Source organism: Diadema antillarum, unplaced genomic scaffold (genome assembly GCF_040938485.1).
Source record: "Diadema antillarum isolate AM-2024a unplaced genomic scaffold, OU_Dant_1.0 scf00000164, whole genome shotgun sequence".
Classification (NCBI taxonomy): Eukaryota; Metazoa; Echinodermata; class Echinoidea; order Diadematoida; family Diadematidae; genus Diadema; species Diadema antillarum.
In genome coordinates this window covers 8,574-25,262 of record NW_027271053.1, presented here as the reverse complement: position 1 = coordinate 25,262, position 16,689 = coordinate 8,574, and the positions used below count along the sequence as shown (strand labels likewise).

Below are 16,689 nucleotides of genomic sequence, written 5' to 3'. Positions count from 1 at the left end.
TCAGAAGTTCATATACATTTCTGTTGAGTCAAGATACGACTTGACTACAGCGTGAATGAACTCGTATTGCGCCTGCAAAAACATAAAAAGTCAAAGAGTTGCTGGTAGAAAACACCTACATTGTAATGACGTTAATGCGCTTTCAAATAGAAGTCATTTATGCAAATGCATATTGTATTTTAACGTAACGTGATTTCACTTGTCGAAAATTAATGAAAATCTTGCTTCTTGAAGCTCTAAATACATTGAAGTGATTCGACCATTGCTGCACACAAAGTAAACATTTTGATCACTCGGGTTTTATTTTTCTGTTAACCTTTTTAGTGCACGTTTTGCTTATTGTATTAACGGATGTACCCGGTCAATAGGTGGATACGAGAATAGCTTAAAATGAAGTCACTTCACATTCAATTTCAAATGAAGAAATCAGTCACGATAGAATTGCTTATTTCAATGCAGAAATAAACCAAGAAATCTTGTGGCCGAACAAGCAAACGTATACGCTTGTAGCAGATTATTGTACTCCTTCAAGCCATACGTAGGCTTATCTACATAGATTTACACAACACGTACACACATACAAGAACACAGAACGATATAAACATGGCCTACTCAGATTCGGAAGTTACTGTAACGATAGGAGAGTTCTATTCAATTGCCTCGATAGTTTCTGTGCAGGAACAAACAAATACATCTCAAAAATTAAATGTCAAAGTAGAATCATAATTTGTTTTAACTAGCCTGAGAAAAGCATTTCGCAAGAAATTGTCGCCCAGGAACATCATCTGTATGATGATAGTAACATGTTCTTTTTTTCTTTTTTTTTGATTTCCCAGAAGAAAAAAACTGATGCTATCTTTAAAAAACAATAACGGCGGCATTAACATTCGCATTCGCAGGATGAGCCTTTACTTTGGACCTTCTAAACAAGGCTTGAATAGCAGGCCTGGTACTCAGTATTAGACCCCGTTTACAGTGCGGGGCTGGGCCGAGCCGCGGCCGAGCCCAGCCTCAATTGCGGGGCCGAGCCCCGCAATTTTGTCCGTTTACACTGCCGGGCTCGGCCGCGCTTTTAATTCAAACCTTTCAATATTTTGTCGTAGTGGCGCTCTGCTTGTAAACAAACGCAATTTGGTATAGTCTGGTTTTCAGACCCTTTGCCAACTGGATTCCGTGGCGACGAAGTCGCCGTTCGGGCAAAGGCCTTTTCCGAAGGAACAATCCTTTGCAAGACAAAACCACCTTAAACTATACTAGTTTTCGACGTTGAGGGGGTTGATATCCTGAATAGCGAAAAGTACGGGCAGAGGGTTTGGAAGCCAGACTAAAATTGGCCGCGCATTTGGCCCAGTTTGCGTTTACTCTGAGAAAAGGCCGGGCTCGACCGCGGCTTGGCCGCGGCCGAGACCACCTCCAGAGCGTGGCCAAATGCGCGGCCAATTTTGGCCCCGCATTTGGCCTTTTGCGCGTTTACACAGAAATGAAGGCGGGCTCGGCCGCGGTCGAGCCGCGGCCGAGCCTCGCACTGTAAACGGGGTCTGACTCTGACGGCTTGGGAGATAAAGGCGGCTTACCAGCGATGCTACAGCCCCCTGTCTCACGGTCCTCAGTTTCTTACAGGCTTGGAAGACATCGATCACCTTCTCGGATTCTATCCTATCGATCACGGATGAGACGGCAATGAAGGATCCTGTTGCTCCTTCCCCATCACTGTTTGCAATATAATGGCAATCACAGATTGCAAACATTTCTTGGACTTTTGTGTTGAATTTTGTTACCTGGTAAGTTAAAAAGGTCGTTACATTATACTGATCTTTTATGTGTTTCTTTTCAGGTAGCTTAAATGCCAAATAAGACATTAACCAGTTATATCAAGCTTCACGTGAATTTGATGTAAGGCGAAAAGAAATTCAGCATTCGAATTAAAATGCAATTGGCAGAGAAAGATCAAGAGTTGAATTGAAAGACATGGGTTATACTAAAGGAAAGAGCGTGATGTCACCTGCAGTGCACCAAGATGGGAGCGTCTTCGCCGTCGCTGGCGTCCTTCAAGCCGTTGGCTCTCCGATACAGCTCTGCGACAGACTCAGGACATGAGGCGACATCCGCAGCAAGTGACCACGTTGTCAGCTCTAGCTGGTGTACGATTCGCTCACCTGACTGTGTACAGTGTATTTTACACACAGAAAACAAAGCAAATAAGCACACACAACAGGGTTTGATCGAGGAGGTTTTATACATGGAGTTCCAACTGGCTGTAATTATTCAAACAGTTGCCAGATTTCTATTGATGTGCAAAAGAATTCCACAGGTGCACTTGTGCCTTTGATGATCGATGTTCCAAGCCGCCGTCTTGCTGAGCAATCTGAAGATTCATTTTGAACGTTTTCAATTCAATTCATTTTCAATTCAATTCATTTTATTTCCATACTTCTCATTTATGGACATTATAACAGAAATCAAACAAGTTCTTTCACCTTGTAAACAATGTGCAAAACACAAACAATATACCTGATGATAACACAGTAATTATATGTAATAACTGGTCAATTCGAAATCGAGATGGGTTGATCAAAGAAAAGTATGACGGGACCTACATGAAAGCAAGCTTGTTTGGCTGTAAGCCCCGAGTAATCAGTGTTTGTGAAAAAGAAACGGAGAACGGATAGTAGATAAGACCAGATGATGTAAGGGTGCCAAATAAGAAAAAAAAAAACAAAACTAAAATGTGAACTATTACTGTGACCGAGCTATCATTGGTTTCAGAAGTACAACATGATTAAATTTGCATAATCATAAAGCCTACTTTGGTATATACACTATAAACTGTTGTTGCATTAAAGCCACGCCAGGATATGATCAGTAAGACACGTGTACAGCTATCAAGCCATTTGGTGCCTGCCGTCAAGCTCTGTATAGAAAGTTACTGAGAGAAAGAGGGAAAGAGGAAGAGAGGGAAGCGAAGTAGAATGTGGAATTGATAATGATGAATTCGGAGAGCCTGACAGCAAGACCCAAAATGGAATCTGCAGCGTGTTGACAAGAATGTTTGATCGGACAATAACATACCACAATATTACATAAGACATTACAATTATTCAGTGTCTGCAAGATATGCACTCGAAAGGCGTTTTCACATCAGCCCGATAAAAATCCAAGCTTGAGATATTTTTCGCAGAAAATAGTCAGCAAAATAGCGCGCTATTTCGAAACATCGGGCTGATTTGAAAACGCGTAATAAAGACTCTTTTAATTTGCGTTTAAAGGAATATCAAGACGAGCAGCTTGTTATTTCGGGGGAGAGGTCATTCCAATATCTAGGGCCCGTATATATTATCGGGTTTTTTTTAGCGAAAATTGTTCGAGTATGTGGAAGGTGAAATGCGTCACTTTGGCGGGTAGGATGATTATGAATCAAATAGTTTTTCCTGAACATGCAAGTGAAAACATCCGGTAACTCCTTGGCAGAAAATTTATACATAAATATGCCGACGTTGTAACTAAATATATCTGATGTTTTCAGTATCTTATTCTTGAAAAATAAATCATTCGTGTGGGACAAATATCCAACATGGTTAATATTTCTGATGGCGCGTTTTTGAACACGGAACAATATGTCAAGAAGATTTCTAGGTGCATTCCCCCAAACAAGAATACCATAATTAAGGTACGGAGTAATCAAAGTAGAATAAAGATTAAGCAGGATTTGACTTGGAAAAACATTCTTCAGTTTATTAAAAACACCCGTATTTTTGGAAAGAATATTACTTAAATTACTTTCATCATAATGTTGGCCATATTTTGCTTATTTACTTATTAAATGAAATGAAATTTCACTTAATGATAAAGCATGTAAAACAAAAGTCAATTCCGTTCAGAAATTTGCGCAAAAGTGTAAATCAGAGCTGTATTATGTGAAAATGTTTAAAACTGTACCATCCTGGAAAGCTGGTTTTATCACTTTTCGACTTAATTTCCCCAATGAAACTGATGCCCCAGTCACATAGACATCCCGGATCACCCCGGACCACCCCGGATCTGATCCGGGGAGAGATCCGCGTTGGCACCGGGAGGCCAACACGGCAACTTTTGGAGGTCAAAAACATCCAGCGTCATCCGGGGATTGCCGTGTTGGCAGAGCAATCCGGGGTGGTCCCTGTGGCTGCCGTGTAGCTGCCGTATTGAGCCGAGTAGCTGCCGTGTTGATCCGTGTAGATGCCGTGTTTGTCCGTGTAGACGCCGCGCTCTTCCGGCCTAATGGCCCAGTCACATAGACATCCCGGACCACCCCGGACCACCCCGGATCTGATCCGGGGAGAGATCCGTGTTGACGCCGGGAGGCCAACACGGCAACTTTTGGAGGTCAAAAACATCCGGCGTTATCCGGGGATTGCCGTGTTGGCAGAGCAATCCGGGGTGGTCCGTGTGGCTGCCGTGTAGATGCCGTGGTGATCCGTGTAGATGCCGTGTTTGTCCGTGTAGACGCCGCGCTCTTCCGGCCTTATCCGTGTAGCTGCCGTGTTGATACCGTGTGTACAGTCATACCAAAATCCCGGATCTCCCCGGATCACCGTGTAAATCCTTAAGAGCATCCGTGTTTATAATTATGTGATTGGGGCATTGTCCGTGTAGCTGCCGTGTTGATACCATGTGTACAGTCATACCAAAATCCCGGACGTCCCCGGATCTCCCCGGATCACCGTGTAGATCCTTGAGCATCCGTGTTTATATGTGACTGGGGCATAATATGTAATAATCTTCAAGTATAATTCTTTATTGATAGATATATCAGATTGGTGCCCGTGTATGCCCAGTCGAGTAATTTTCATCTTCATTTCAGCATTTTTTCCTCAATTTCCGTTCGCTCATCCTCGTGTCTGTACCACCTAACTTTTATGAGAAGGGATGGCGAAAAGTAATTACCATCACAAAGACATATCTTCCTTTGAAAGTGGCTGGTGATTATGCAATGAGACACGAGTCAATTGTCTTTGTATCGGCGCGGCAGATCCTGTTTGGCATATGCTTCAAATATTTTTGAGCGGCGGCTTCGAACATAGATCAACGGAAATAACTATGTTGTTACTCCATCTCTTCAACCTCCTTGGTTTGACACTGTGAAATAATGCACTCAAAAGTTCGTTGGCAACTTTTGCGTCGTTAGGTTTGAGTTTTTTTCGTCAAGTTTGATTTTCGTAATGCTCGGTATCGCTGATTTGAGTTTTACCGTGTCTTGCTTCATCCTTGCTAAAACATCTTGAGTGCTTGTGCTTGTTGTACTTGTAGGTGTTCTCTTTCGATAGGAATACATGTATAATCTATTTCAAACAGGTTAACCTCTTGATAAGGAAAGTGATTGCCGTACAAAACAAAACAAAACAATCAAAATAAAACATCGCCCTTTCACTTTGTTAAAGTAACCTTCTGGAATAAATTTTGGCGAACAAATAAACAGACAAAAGCAAAACAACGACAACAACAACAAACTAATCATAAAATTCATGACTATCCTCTTCCTTCGGCTAAAGACGGCTATATAACTATTGTGCCTCCACATTAGAACTAAATTATTTGATGAATTTCATAGAAAGTTGGTCATATCCGAATGGAAACATTTGCAGTTGGAAAATAATGATTACTTTACCTGAGAGTGAGGTGAAGCGTCCGGCTGGTAATGTTCACACCAAGCTCCTCATCCACGAGAGAGACAGCAAACGGGCCGTAAGTCACCTTCACTTGGCTCTTTTCAGGCCAATATTGGGCCATACTCTAAAAGAAATGCAAAGATTAGACTTTTTTTTTCGAATATGCTGCACAGAAAATCAAAGCAAATCAATCTCTGATAGATACATGCGTAACATTTACATCAGTATATTCTGCAACAATGTTCATACACACAAACGTAAAAACACACTTGCAGATGATTATCTCCATTATATATACATTAATGGAAGGTTTACCGGATGTTCAGAAGGCCGTCCATTTAACATGACAATGGTAGTGATGTTATAATCGTAGACCAGTCTCCAGAAAGCCACTACTGTGTGAGGAAGTGGTGTCTGAGTGCCTATAAAAGCGTCATTTTTCATGTACCCCTGAAAAAACAACAAGAGAAGGGGAATAAAGCTGCTATAGCGCGTTACAACAGACTGATGTTTCCTAAGAGTTTTTTTTTTTTAGTTTTCGTTTTTGATTGACTATCAGCTATTTCACACAGACACTGACACACATACGCACACACCCACCTTCCCCCACACAAAGCACATTGACAAATTACATTCCGGTTCACATACAACACACTACATAAACCATATGGATTGATGTGCAAATGTCAATATGTCTTCACGGAAGATTTAAACGGGGAGGGTCCCACCACCCTGATTCAAATAGACAATACGGTAGATGACGATGATCGCTATACATCTGTCAAGAATTTATTTGCATACTTGAACATCTGCTACGCTACAACAGTAATCATCTGTACCTAAGTTAGTAGATAAAAATGCTATGAAAATGAAGCAATAGAAAGTGCTGGATTAACGCCATATAGTTATTCTAGTTGATAAACAAGAAAATACATGTGTTAACACTTTGCGACCTGTTGCTGGAGACTGTAATGAAACCAGGAAAGTGACCAGAAAAAAAAATAAAACCGAGGTTTTTCTTTTCACCTTCCTGATGAGACGTGAACAATGAAAGGAAAACAAATATTAATGTGTTTTTATATATACGAAAGAAAAAAAATCATTGGACGAGGGGAAAACGCCATTGCTTGTGTTACAAATGAATCATCAACCCCATTATAAACCCTGATTTGGTATTAGAAATACAGAAGAATGTCAATGCGTTATCTCTGAAAAATTTTCTTACCATGATGATTTTTTTTTTTTATTCAGGTGACAATTATGCATAACAGACATTGAGATACCATCATACTCACAGGTAAGAAAGATGCGTTGATGTAGTTGGTTCCATTTTCTACTGCGGTACGGAGACACGGCATCGACTTGTCCGCTAAAATGTTAAGTGTATAGTTTACACGGAATAACGGTTAAATCAAAATCAAATCCGCATAAGAGATATGAAGTCGAAGAGATGTATGCATGTATGGTGACATGGTATCAATTTCACCTAAAAAGATACAATTTTGTCACAAAAAGCAAAAAACAATCTTCAAAATTAAACTGCAAATTGTTGCTATAAGACGTCCAAACGTCCGGCATACCTTCTGGTTACCAGGACCAGGAAGAACTTTATTTATTTACTCATTTATGTATTTATTTATCTATTTATTTATTCATTGCTGTAAATGTGTGCATAAGCTACTGACATGTCAGTAAATGCTGACCATATATCTGTCTAACTTAAAGATATTCATAATGATGCATTGTAGGTGTTTTCCCTAAATGGCATGTTTTGAATAATTATGCCTTTTTATATGTCCGCTCTTCTGCATTCTTTCCGGTATATGGACCGAATTCTTCGCAATATCATTCCAGGGTGCGTCTTATTACTCCTACATCATGGAATCCAGTTTGCTTGTTTCAATGATGGCGTGTGTTGCAGTTTCATTTTTTTTTCTTTTGTTCCCTTTTTCCCCCTCCTTTTTCCTTTCTTCTTTTTCGTTCCTTCCCGTTCTTTCATTTTATGTCAGTTGACATTGGTTTCTTTGATTTTGTTTCATATATCTGTTTGTTTGTAGTTTAATGAAGTCATTATTCGTTCTCTTATGTATTTCTGAGGGTCCCATATCATACAAGCTTGGCTTTTTAGTGGGACCCTCCATTTCCATTCCCATCCTTGTACATGCATATGCATATACCTTAAAAATGTAATTATGTTGTTACTCATGATCACATGTATTTTGTTAATGTATGTTTTTGAAATTATTACAAATATGTTCTGTTAATGCGTTGTATATAATTTTCCGTGTTTATTTAATGGAAATGAAAATAAAGTTGAATTAAATTTAATTGAATTGAATAGAAGGATACAATCATCTGTATTTAGGATATTATATTAAGACAAGCCCAATCCACCGGTACAATCCACTCTCCTCACGGGCAAGCCTCAGACAGCCTATTGGCTGTCAGTTTACTATAGGGCCTACTCGTGTTATTGTTTACCGATGGCATGCATTGATATGCACAGAGACTGCCAATTTTTAGATAATTGCTTTAGTCACCGTGTTAGCAGTGCATAACCCGGAAGGGATGATAATCTATTAAAAGTCATCCTACACTTAAGCACACGAAGAAACCAACATCTCAAGTAGCATTACATAACATCATTTTTTTTAAATTCTCCCAATGACCTTATTTGGAATTTGTGTGATAGTCATTTCTGCCATAAATTAAAAAAAAGGTCAATCAAACATATTATTTCGTGGATTGTAAGACGTTAAGCTTGTTATGAGTCTATGACTTACTTGGGATCTTATCTTGGTATCTGTTCTTGTTGATATTAGCAGGATCCTTTGCTGCCTGGTGGTCATTGTCCTCTGGCTTCACAGTGTGAGTGTCAAGGTGCTTTTGAGACACAGAACAATACAAAATAAACAGCACAACTATACGTTGTTCACCGTTGGATTATTTTGATTGAAGGCATAATTCACCATTTGTAGGTGAAATAAAAACCCAGCATTAGTGCTTCAAAATAGTTCAAAAATGTTAGTTAAGGATAGAAACAATCAATGTAAAAATTTGAACCCAGTGTAATCAATGATAAGTATTTTTAAATATACAAAATGTGAACAACAGTTATAATGAAAATGTGGGAAACTAAACCGTCTACAGTTATGATTTAATGAGAAAAAATAGTGATATCTTCTATATTATTTCAGGCTTTATTTCAATAATCTTATATGGTAGGATGTTTTGTGATACAGCTGACCTACACACATGCATCAAAAGTGATATGTTGAATATTTTTTACATCCCAAAGGTAAACAAGACCCTTAAACTGCCTCTAAGTGAGGCAGTGCACTGCAGTGGCGTGAAGAGAATAATTATCAAAGCGGAAGTCTAGACGATTTTCATAATTTCACATCATGTTTTGAACAAAAACCATGTGGGGTGACAGGTCTTTTGTTCATGCACGTTCCTTTCTATGGAACAAACTTCCTGTACATATTCGCACTATCTCCTCAGTCGATTCTTTTCAGACAGCAATGAAACACCTATTTCACGTAGCACATGATTTAAACTTAAAAAGTCAATGATTTCATTCTTTCCTCTATTTCTTTCTTTCTCTTTATGCTATTTGAGGATATTTCGTCCCTTATAGCATCCTGAAAAACAATGTTCAGTTACCCCCTGTACAGATTGTTTGTGTTTTTGTGTATGTTTCTTGTTTGTTTGTTATAATCTCGTCTCCAGATCTATGAGAGTTGTTTGGTATATTAAAAAGTTTAAGGGAAAATTGTACATTGCTCCACTCACGGCAAACTGCTCTTGTAAGACCGACGCTCCCGTGTCCGGGCTGGGAAGGCTGAGGGAAGGGTAGACCTGGTGAAAGTCATCATGTGTGATGCTGGTGTCACCACAAGTGAACGTCTCCATCAAGGTCTCGAAGATGAACTCGTATTGCTCCTGGAAATAACAACGTGGAAATCGAAAATTAATGCTTTCTATTGCAAGTATATCAATCTTCAAAGTAATACACAGGGCCCGAAAAAAAGTGTTGCTTTCAGCATGGGGACGAAAGCGAAATTACGATCGTGTTATATACGGGGACGTAGATTATTAGTTTTTACAAGTCAACTATCTTACCAGAATAAACAGCATTTTGGGGGAATGGGGTTCGCAACTTACGGCTACTTGGACCATCTTTATCCTCTGCTCTCTCATGTTTTTGACAAAGCTGTAGATGTCGACCACACCCTCCTCTTCGGCTTGATCCAGCATGGCGTCCAACGTGATGAAGGTTCCCGTCCTTCCTACACCGGTACTTTTGAGAATAAATCATGTCATTTGGAAAATTAGCCTTATGTGACATGCAGTCTAAGATGTATATTTCATTTCCGTACATGTTGTTGAATACCTTGAATGAAGTAAGCACATTTTTTTTTTTTTGCATAAATCTCCTTATGCCCTTTGCTCCCGTACATATACGGTGCCGTTTTCAACCAAAAGAAATAACAGAGGGACCAGTTTTCGTAGAAAAAACAAACAAACTGCTCAAATCTTGGAAGGGTCTAGGTTTGTTGGTGATTACTGTGTATGCCTGATTTCTCTAAATACCACATAAGTATTTGGTTGTAAATATAGCTTCGTTTAAATCATTGGAAGCACAAGTAAATTAATAATGCAGTCCATAAAGGGATCAAGTGCCAATATTAATATGAACAGATTTATTCTAGACGCAGAGCACAATAAATGACTACGGTGTGAGATATGGAACCACGTACACGATAACACAATTAAAATCAAGCCAGTCTTAAAACCAGTCATTTAAAAGAATGTTTTCAGGCAAAATACAAACAAAAAACAAAAAACACAACTAAACTGAAAACAACAACAACAACAACAACAACAACAACAACAACAACCCAACAACAACGACCCCAAAACATCATCTTTACCTGCCATGTACGATGGTTGGTTCTAACTCTCCAGCCTTATGCTCCTTAATAACCCGAATGAACTTCACAAGGGGCGTGGCATATTCTGGTACTCCCATGTCAGGCCAAGAGGTGTAGTGGAATTGTACAACTGTTCGCCTTGAACCGTTTCGCTGTGGCAAACAGTGGTAAAAAAAATGAGTTATGATTTAATTGCACAATTACGTTTGAGCTGATGTATCTGAGAACAAAACCCCCGTCAAAACAAACCCACAATGTCAAATATGAAAGCAGAGCAACTACAATGCAATTATCTTTTTTTTTTCTTGTCTGTATCACTGAGGCAAAGTATTAACTGCGTGATATGAATTAGTAGCAAAACACTACAATCAAAACTTTGCATCAAATATGTGAGGATTACAGGATCCGTCGGATAAGCACATGCCAATGTTATTCTCACGATGCATTAAAGAGCTTAGATGCTGACTCATCACAATATTCACGTATTGATACGTTTCAAAACTAGATCTATAATGAAAGGCTTCGAGCAGCATGGCGGGCGGTTGTTAGTTTAAATATATTACCAGTGGCGGATCGAGAGGGAGCGGGCAGCCATTTCTTTTTTGTTTAGAATAAAAGAAATAAAAAGGGAAAACAAATGAAACCCGGATGTGGCACCAGAAATATTTTTGCGCCCCCTTTACGAAATTCCTGGATCTGCCCCTGATTACGTTGGAGCTTAAAGATTTAGCTGAAGTATGTATTTTAGACGAGCAACAAATTTTGAAACGTGAAAGAAGTAAGAAACATTTTACCTTCACGCTGAACTCTCTTATAATGTAATGTGAATGAACATCTTCTGTTGTCTTTTCAACAGATATGCTTCTGTAAGTAGCCGTGCTGTCCGGCCAATACTTGTCGCATTTATTCTGTATGATATGAAGAATGCGAGGTGACATTATTACAAAGAACAAACAAAGAACAAAATGTACTTCTACACACACACTCACACACACACACACACACACACCAACAAAATGAGAATGGAATGTGTGCGTTGTTTTATGTTGTTTTTCTTGTTTAGAAAAGGGAACAATAACTTTTCGATGATATTTATAAGTTTCTTATCAACTATTCTTCAACATGGCACAAATTATGAAAGTGAGAGACATCTGACGTTAGAGAAATTTGATGGGCTGAACTTGATAATGAAAAGATTTTTTTTTCCCTAGGAAAGCAAAATACAGATACAAAAAGCGGTATGCAAACCTATAATGAAAAATGTTTTTATTTCTAACTAAATTAGTTTTGAAGAAAGAAATGGTTTCTACGTATTACATACAGTATTGTAGTCGTGTTACAAACGGAGAGAACTTTCAAAATAAAAATGCTAAGTTGTTTTCTCAGTTTGATAAATATATTTGAAATTTGCTTATGTAAATTTGAAACTATGGTATATTTTCCTTTGCTTATCTGGTTCTGGGGGGGGGGGATACAATTAAAAATTGAATGATGAATGTTAAATAAATAAAAAATACTACCTTTCCACTCTCGACGCACTTTGTCAACATCACGATCTTTCTGCAGTCATATTGCCATACCATTCGCCAGAAATCGTCTATCGAGGCCGAGTTTGGCCCTGAAAGATGATCACAGGTAAGAGAGCATAAATTACACTGTTGCAACATTGATGCTTTCATCAATCTAGGTTTGACGTAAACTCTGCAACATACGCGCTTTCACCAGAGAATAATGACTACCGGAAGTAGCACTATCTTTTCTGATGCGTGTCATTGCTAAGAAGACCGCAAAACTCTTGATTGAAAAATCACTTTCTTTCAAGAACTCGTCTGGATGTAATTTTATCGTTATGTATAAAAAGTAATAATTACAGAATATGTTATTTGTAATCTTATCGATAGTAAAATGGAGTTATTTAAGTATTAATCGTTCAAAATCTCAAAGGAACCCATTTAAATTAGATTCTTCTCTTCAATTTCGGTTCCTTTGTTGTTTTTGTGAGTGGTTGCAACGGTCTTTTAATATGTATCTATATAGATTTGATCTCAAAGCAGCTCGTAAGATGGCTTCAGAATGTCACATTTAAGGTGAGAAACACAATGTATTCATGCATAAATTAATTGTAACAATCTACTCAGGAGAAAAATAATACGTACCAATACCTCCAAGATGTAGATTTCAAGTGAGTTGTAAAACTAAACAAGCGTCAAACATTCATTGCAAATGATTTAAGTCATTATGCACTAAGATATCAATTCATACCTTGGGCGGCAATATAATTTCTCTTTCCCTTGAATCCCTGTGAAACAATGGAATTGTGAAGATTACAGATGTTATCAATCTGTTCCGTAACGAAAACAATCGATCGAACGAACGAACAAACAGACAGACAGACAGACAGACAAACAAACAAACAAACAAACAAACAAACACGTGCTGTTATCCATTCCTTTTAGGAGTCGGGATGTCAGGTTGGAACAAAATACTGTATGGCTATATCTGGTGTAAATTATGGGGAACGACAACAATTCATGTTCGACAAGTCTTGATATAAAAATTTGATAGGGCTTCAAAAATCGGAAGTTTGATGTCTTACCCGTCTCCTGGTTTACTGAAAGGCTAAATTTTCCTCATCAATTTGAAAGCCAATTTCTCTCTTCTTAAAAAAATGGCCAGTAGCACTGGCAGGCGGCTTACTTGCTTTTTCTTTTCTTGATTTTAACTTTTGAACAGTTTATGTATCATCGCAGAGAAAATACGGTTGTATACAGTTCGCTATTCTGAAGGTTCGTTATTCCGAAGGTTCGTAATACCGAGAATGAATAAGCGTTCGTTGATCCAAAAATGAAATTAGGGTCGTTGATGTGAAAACGAAAAAACTTTCGTTTTTTTTTTATGGAGGGACGTTAGTCCGAAAGTGAGGTAAGGTTCCTAATTTCGAAGGTTCATTGATCAATCCGAAAATGACGCAAGGTTCGTTAATCCGAAAATTAAATCTGGTTCGTAATTCCGAAAAAGAAATAATTTCATTTAGCGAAAAGATACGATATTGCTATGAGGAAACAAAATGATTAAGTATTTACCGATGAAAATTAAATAAAACACACACACACACCCACCCACACCCACAACCACACAGACATGTATACATGTAAGTGTAAACACAGACGATACAAATACTTACAGACGAACCGGAATACAATCGTAATTGGAATTGTGTTACTGATTAAAACAGGAGTGCTTCTATTCCTCCGTAGTATGCCACCTCAAGATGAGCCATTCTTCGCAATATTTTATTCTCTTTTTCGGATAAACGAACCTTATTCAATTTTCGGAACAACGAACCTTCGGAATTATGACCCTTATTTCTTTTTCTGATTAAGGAATTTTAGGAATAACGAACTCTATTTCACTTTCAACTTTAGAGAACCTTCGGTATAACGAACCTTATTTCATTTTTGGATTAACGAACCCTTTTATATTTTCAGAATAACCACCCAAGGTAAAGAGAATTGTGTGCTTCGCAATAACGAACCCGTGGAATAGCAAACCTATTTCATTTTCGGATCACCAGAGAATATAAGGCTTATGACTTACGTCGATGAAACTGGCATTGATGTATTGAGAATGAGGTTCGCTCTCCATTGGGTCCAGTTTAACCAGAGAATGGTCGTCTGTACGAAAAAAAAAACTACGTTCAAACATCTGGAACAAATGTTCTTATTCAATCGGCTTGTTAAATTGAAACAGGAAATGGGACACGTCTTTTCCAAGCTGTTCCTTTAAATTATTGTCAGATCTCCAAACCATGGCTGAGAATCATTGATTAATATTTATGAGAGAGAGAAAAAAAAACAACAATCATGCCCTAAACTCGGTGACAGATTATTGGATGATGTACAGAGAAAAGAAATCGTGTGCCCAGGAACCGAATCGCATTTCTTGTGAGATGCCCTGTTACTAGATAGAATACAATAAAGCAGCTTTTTTATAAAAATATCTATTTCAAGAATTCCACAAAGAACATGTACATGTGCTGGGACCAAGTGCAATACTTTTATTATTATGATATGTGTATTTGATATACTTTGTCTAGTGTTATGTTACTTGTCGTTTCAGTTATGTATACATATATACTTATTTTCCTTTTAATGTGAAATTTTGAAATGGAGACTGTTGAAAAGATTTTTATGCCTTAGTGCATGATAATAAATGATTTGAATCTTTGAATCTTTGAATCTTTGATATGTGTCATGTACCTTTCTTGTACTGACAGAATGTCTTGATTGTGCTGCTCGTGCTACCTAATGGTTTTAAGTGTTTTTTTTTTTAACATATCTAATATTCTACAATTGTACAACTTGGAATATGAACACATACACGGAATTATGTTTTGGAAGCGGTTTTTCTGTTTGTTTTCGATTCTCTCAGCTACCGTCCACGGATGGAGTTGGATGGACGGGATACTCTGTGAGGGAAAAAAATAGAACAATTCGTTAAAAGAAGAATTGAGACTTCATTCTTGCACACGTTTTGAATACATTGCATGTGTGAACATCAACGTTAGAACATTAACGACGATACATGCTGGTCACGCCATACATACGGAAGCGATTGTTGAGGTCGAGATTCACTGGTTCTGGCAATTAGTACAGAATATTATTGAATTCTCAGTATCACAGAAACGTTATAAAACGTGTTCATGGTACTTCCATGGTAACGAAAGAATGCGCTCGAATGTGTCAAAGCGAAATAACTGTAGGACACGCATTAGCATTTCGGAATGAAAATATGTTATGTATGCAGTCGTTGTATCACAACGTCCAACTGCCAACAACCATTGGGTTGCAAAATTTGTTAGCCGTTCATCATCTGTTTCTCGACTGACGGCAAGACTTGAGAAGAACAATTTCCGCACCACATTCCTCTCTTTTTTTTTAAATCACCAAAATGACCTATTGCCCACCAATTTCAAAGCGTTTGCCGACAGCCACGGAAAAGAAAACGCTATGACTCTTTCCTATCAACCTCCAAAGTCGGCACTTGAGTCAAAAGAGTGACATAAGTAAATTATATACTATAATATTCATAACACGCACAAGCACACACACATATGCCAGTATCTAGTAGAAACAGTCATTATGACTGTATACAAGTATATAGGAGACACGTAGGGGGGGGGGGAGATAGTGCGTACTTTGCGGAAACAAACTGTTTACCTCACAGTCCTCTTTAAAACCGGAAGTAGAACTCGTCTTTTTGTCAGTCACGTATCTTTGAAGCAGGTGAAGAGGTACGAGAATGTGACGATTATCCGGCGGCATGTGCAAGGTGGCGTTGGTGGTATCACTATTGACTTCCCCCGAATTGCTGATAGTTTCATATATTTCCTCCTGGGCTAAAGGTGAATCACAAAAACGTTTTTAAGTAAACTTTTTTTTTTCCGGGAGGTGAAATGAAATAATTTACGCATATAATTTCCAAAGCTTAAACAGTGAACAATATACATTATATATCATATTGACATTGCCAATTTCTTGACTATTTTTTTTTCATCCAAGTGTTTCTTTAAGTTGCCCGTTTCATTTGTGAACTTGTATCAGAAATCCTACAAAATGTCGCATGCTGGGTTGATTTTAAGCAGGTCTGAAAATAGTAACAATATTATAAAACACAATATGCCTATTGATGCCGATAAGAATATGTCAATAATCTCAGACACGGAATCAAAGTAATTATCATTTAACATCCTTGGACGTTTTGAGATTAGCAATTTATTTTCAGCTAGGAGGCATACAATATTATTTTATAATATAGTATATCAGAAATCATGGAAAGATGTGGCAAAGTGGACAAAAGTTAAAAGGAGACATCATTTACAGCGTCACGGTGCCCAATTGCTGGAAAGTGAAAAAAGCTCAAAAAACACAAAATTTCATGGACATATAGATTCGTATTATATTTCGACCCTTATGCACTTCTGAAAAATACGAGTAGTGTTATGTTCCATTTTCTCAGGATATTTCGGCTGTTTTTTCTTCCTCCTCGATATTTTTCGAGGTTTTATTCAGCCGCACACAGACACACAGACACACACACACAGACAC

The 16,689-nt window shown here is 38.1% G+C and overlaps 1 protein-coding gene across 1 annotated transcript; it reads right to left on the bottom strand.

Annotated features, from left to right (window-relative positions):
• On the bottom strand, positions 1 to 14,227 carry LOC139722397 (receptor-type tyrosine-protein phosphatase T-like). The gene is made up of 10 exons (XM_071633704.1): positions 14,180 to 14,227; positions 12,845 to 12,881; positions 12,103 to 12,200; positions 10,583 to 10,734; positions 9,813 to 9,948; positions 9,441 to 9,590; positions 8,429 to 8,528; positions 2,003 to 2,156; positions 1,575 to 1,710; positions 1 to 72 (listed from the first exon to the last, which is right to left on the bottom strand). The coding sequence occupies exons 1-10, from the start codon at positions 14,225 to 14,227 to the stop codon at positions 1 to 3; spliced, it is 1,083 nt and encodes a 360-aa protein (XP_071489805.1).
• Positions 14,228 to 16,689: the final 2,462 nt, after the last annotated feature.

Coding starts and splice junctions, on each gene's coding strand:
- LOC139722397 (XM_071633704.1), bottom strand. CDS start 14,227: ATGGAGAGCGAACCTCATTCTCAATACATCAATGCCAGTTTCATCGAC. Junction 10,735..12,102: donor AGTGCGTCGAGAGTGGAAAG/GTAGTATTTTTT, acceptor TGTTTGCCACAG/CGAAACGGTTCAAGGCGAAC. Junction 9,591..9,812: donor TAAAGATGGTCCAAGTAGCC/GTAAGTTGCGAA, acceptor TGTTATTTCCAG/GAGCAATACGAGTTCATCTT.